Source organism: Argiope bruennichi, chromosome 7, assembly GCF_947563725.1.
Source record: "Argiope bruennichi chromosome 7, qqArgBrue1.1, whole genome shotgun sequence".
NCBI classification, from domain to species: domain Eukaryota; kingdom Metazoa; phylum Arthropoda; class Arachnida; order Araneae; family Araneidae; genus Argiope; species Argiope bruennichi.
Window position 1 is genome coordinate 55,808,483 of NC_079157.1, and position 4,799 is coordinate 55,813,281.

At 28.0% G+C, this 4,799-nt stretch overlaps 1 protein-coding gene across 1 annotated transcript; it reads right to left on the reverse strand.

Moving 5' to 3' along the window:
- Positions 1 to 2,514: 2,514 nt before the first annotated feature.
- LOC129975747 (fidgetin-like protein 1) lies at positions 2,515 to 4,543 on the reverse strand. Its single transcript, XM_056088936.1, has one exon. It carries the CDS (start codon positions 4,456 to 4,458, stop codon positions 2,593 to 2,595), a length of 1,866 nt encoding a protein of 621 aa, XP_055944911.1. The 5' UTR covers positions 4,459 to 4,543; the 3' UTR covers positions 2,515 to 2,592.
- Between the last annotated feature and the right edge of the window lie 256 nt (positions 4,544 to 4,799).

Genomic DNA, 4,799 nt, shown 5'->3' on the forward strand with positions numbered 1-4,799 from the left:
TAAATTCAAATACTAAATGACATCTAATGATCATACTAATAGTATAAAAATGTTGAGAGTACAAGTTTCAGAAAGTGATAGTTTATACTGAAGAGAGCCATGATTAGTTATAAATTCCAACCGTCTGACTAGAGGATATTAACATAAATGAAGATTTTTAGTTTTTTTCTTTAAATCACAAATATTTTAAGTGAGAAAAAAAAAAATTAAAATCTGTTGCATAAAATTTCAGAATAATTCATTTTTTTCGAAAGCATAAAAACAATTTTTCTCACCATTTTTTTCCAAATGTTGTATGAAAATAATTTTGGAATTAAGATTGATATTCAGAAATTCATTTATTATAGTAGATAAAAGTAATTTGATTTTTAAAACTTTTTTTGTATTAATCAACTTTTATGTAAATAAGTTTTTTTTTTTTTTTTTTTAAATAAAGTTCATAGCCTTTTTTTATTTATTATTCTTTATTTCTTTGTAAAAAAGAATTATTAAGCCAAATTAAAGGTTTCCATAGAAAGCAACACTCCTCTTCAATTGCCAAGTATAAATCTAGATTTTTATAATTAATATGAAATTTTCTCTCTCTCTATACATATATATATATTATGGTCAATGTGATTAACCACTTTTACCAGTTATTGTTATATATACTTATTCACTCACTACTGCTTGGAACATGGAATACACATGGGAATACATACATGGAATTTATTTTTAATTGCAACATGTGTCATTATCAAATGTGAAGTCCCAAATTTTCTATTGACATTTAGATTATCAATGGTGATAAGATTTTTTTAAAATATTTAAATTGACTGATTTAGTGGTGTGCAAATAAACAAACATGAATAAAAATTAGTCATTCACATTTTTATTTATACTGGTTTATAGAAACCGATTTTAATGATTAATTTTGATTTGAATGTTCATGATCATTATGGGTAGAGAAGATCCCATTACAAAGAAACAAAACTTTTAATGTTGTTATATATTTACAACTAAGATATATTATAAATAATGATATATATATATTTCTTAAGCATGTATATAAGATTTTCTACTACAACTTGTTAGTTTATCTGTCCCAATCATATACAAGATATTCTTGGCATAACAGCACATTTCGATACACATCGTCTAGTTAATAATGATTAATCATATCATTAATAATATATACTTAAAAGGTAAAATCTTCCTACTACTAGAGCTAAGATTGATATTTCAGCAGATGGTTACTTCTTGAGTAATAAGTACTCATTAAAAGAAATTATTAAAAAAAATTTTCATCTAATTTTTTACTTACTAAAAATTAACAAAAACTTTTATGTTCTTTTATTATAATTTTCACTTAAAAGTATTTAATAGAAATATTTCTATCATTCTCTTACCTATATATTATATTTTTGATTATTAAAGTTAACAACAAAGGTTTTAAAAAAAATAAAGCTAATCATTCTCTTACCTACAGTTTGTTGTTACAATGACAATAGAGAGATGTATTTGCTCACTTTAGGTTGATTGAAGATGAGGACAATGTTTTTTAGAACAATCCTGAAAATAAAAGATGACTCTCTCTTTATTAAACTTTATCATAATGATATTGTTATATTGAAGATGAAATAGTGTGGAATAATTTATTTTCAGCTGCTAAGCAAAGGTCAAATTATATTTGCAGATTTTTAATATCTGCAATACGATCAAAGAAACCAAGATTTTATTGAAAAGTATTCAATCCCTGTTAGCAGAAAAAGTTGAACTTCTGCAGCATGATAATGCAGGAATACACACTTTAAGAAAGATCAGATAAAATCAGATGTATTGTTTAAGATTTTTGCCTCATTCTTCATAATTAATATTCATGCAGGTTCTTGCAACATTTGAATGGGGAAGGGGTAGATTTAAAAAGTGAAAGAACTCAAAAACAAAATGTCCCTTTAAAAAAAATTTAAAAGCATAGTTATTTTGCAGTTTGTACAGTTGAAAATGTGTTCATTAGATGGAAAAAAAAATCATTGGTAATGAGAATGCTATGTCACTCACTTATATTTATTGAATAAGAAACAGAAAATATTTCAAAGCATTCATATATATATATTGTGAAGTTAAGATATGGTAGTTCTAATCAAAGGAGGTCAAACAGCTTACCATGTAGAAATTGAAGAATGTAATGTTTTACTAAACATTAATGAATCTGTGAGTGTTATAACTGAAGAGATAAAAACTGAAATTCCTGCAGCTGATATTCTATTTCTTCCACAATGTTAAAAAAAAAAAAAAAGATATTACTTTTTTTAGTTTAAGACAATTGGTTGCATAAAAATTGGCAGCCATTTCAAATTTGCAAGACAAATTACAGTTTCTAACTGTTCTAAATAAAATAAACGAAATGATGATTTCCTACAATACAGTACATGACCACAATTATAAAAAAACCCGAGATGTATTATTTAAATGGTAAAAAATAATATTTATTATCTGTTTTTCAAAGCATTTCATACAATACAAATAATATTGATTTTAAAAGAAAAAATCAATATATAACTGCTGTTAGAACTGAATACGCATTTATTTATAAAGACAAACATTACGAAATTATGTTCCAAAACTCCCAAATTTTTTGTTCCATTCCAAGTAATAGTTAAGATCATCTTGAGCTACACTTGCTCTGACTTGCTTCAAAGCAACCATAAAGTCATTCAAATTGATTGGTCGCACTTGTTCAAGGGATACTGTTTTAATATTTTCTGGACCAATACATCTAATGGGTCCCATAGCTGCCTCTTTACAAAGATGTGCCACATCTGATCCTGAATAACCTTTGGTTTCATCACAAATCTTATCTAAGTCATTTTCTGATAATTCATGCTGATGAGCTATTAATAATTTTTGTATAATTTGCCGTCTGGCAGATTCTTCAGGTAAAGGCACATAAAGTCTTTTTACAAATCGACGTCTTGCTGCTTCATCTAATTCATGTGGCCTATTTGTAGCACCAACCACAAGAACCCTTTCTTCAGAGGAAGTTTTAGCCCCATCAAACTGCACAAGAAATTCAGTTTTAAGTTTTCGTGAAAAGTCTTGTTCTTTATCGCTTCTCTGTGACAATAATGAATCAATTTCATCAATAAATATAACAGCAGGTTGATTGAGCCGGGCTACAGTAAATAATGCTCGAACCATTTGTTCACTCTCGCCAACCCATTTGGATGCTAAAGATGAAGCACTAATGCAAAAGAAAGTAGAATTTGATTCAGTTGCAATACATTTACCAATCAAAGTTTTACCAGTACCAGGTGGCCCAAATAATAAAATGCCTCGAGGAGGAGCTCTCAAGCCAGTAAAAATATCTGGCCTCAGTAATGGCCAAATCACAATTTCCTGAACTGTTGTTTTGACAAAATCAAGACCAGCAATGTCAGACCATTTAATATTTGGACTAAAATCCATTATCTCATTGAAAATTACATCCACAATCTTTTTATCAAAGTGTTTTAATGATTCATGATTATTTACTTCTGATTCTTGATTTGTCTCGGGTGAAGAATTCACTGCCTCATCATTTTTTTCTTTCTTTAACGGGTTTCGATACATAGAGCTCGCTGACACAAATCCAGTTCCACAAGATTTAGACTGTTCACTTTTAGGTTGTACTGATAATTTTGAATTATAACTATTAAATTTTTTAGTTGAACGCTCGGAATTTGATTCTTGATCCTCTTCTACATGACGCTTAGATGATAATCCTGCACCATAGAATTTGCGTTGAATGGGAGGTTTAGTATGAAAGGATGATAGATTTGGATGACTCGTATGTCCAAAGTTGTTCAAGGGTTTCATTTTTGGTTTGGAAAAAGATTCACTGGTTTTTTGAAGAGAATTTGTATTACTACTGAAAGTTTTTGAAATGTTAGTAGCACCATAAGAAGTAGGCTTTCCATTAGATTTGATATGAGGTCCTGATTGTTTTTTTGGACGTAAATTTGTATTCTGATTAACAGATGGATTCTCTTTATCAAAATTAGTTGACTCAGATGTCATCATAAATTTGAAAAGAGGACCAGATGATGTTGGAGAAGATAGATTTATTTGTAAATTACTTAAGTGCATGTTCAACTCCTTGACAATATTTTTCATTATAGGAATTTTTTGATCTTCTTCAGGGGAATACCCATCACCAATAGCTGGGTTATCACAAGCAGGCAATAAAGATTGAGATGTTACAGCACTATCTATAAAATTGAAATATTCAGAAATAAATTCATTTTTTAATTTGTCAGCACTAGATTTCGTTACATTGAGATTATCGGCATGAAAATTTACTTGTCTTGTTAAATCACGAAGAGCATCTGATGCTTCTAACGAATTGTTCTTCTTATTTTTTAGGAAACAGTAATACGAATCAACATATATTTTTTCATTGATATCTTCTATGTCGGTGGAATTTTCTGACGAAGCCATTTTAATTAATAAAGTCGGTAAATATCATCTTAATTAATCGAGGAATAAAAAAAATTTCGAGGATACCGCCAAATAAACAGATCAAAACAAAACATGGCGAATTACTGCCAGTTCTGACGATAGAAAATCGTTAAAAAAATTGAAAATAATTAAATTTTATTTTGTAGTCACAAAATGCGATTTATTTTTAAAAATTTAACTTCAATAATTAAAAATATTTCATTTTCATTTTAGTGATTATTTTCTACATTTTCATTTTGTGCTACTTGATTGCCTTTAAATGGAACGTTGGGAAATTTTGAAGAAGAAACCTTTTTTATGATAACTTTTTGTTTGTTTTT

Excerpts from the sequence above, each read along its gene's own strand:
- LOC129975747 (XM_056088936.1), bottom strand. The coding sequence starts at position 4,458 with ATGGCTTCGTCAGAAAATTCCACCGACATAGAAGATATCAATGAAAAA.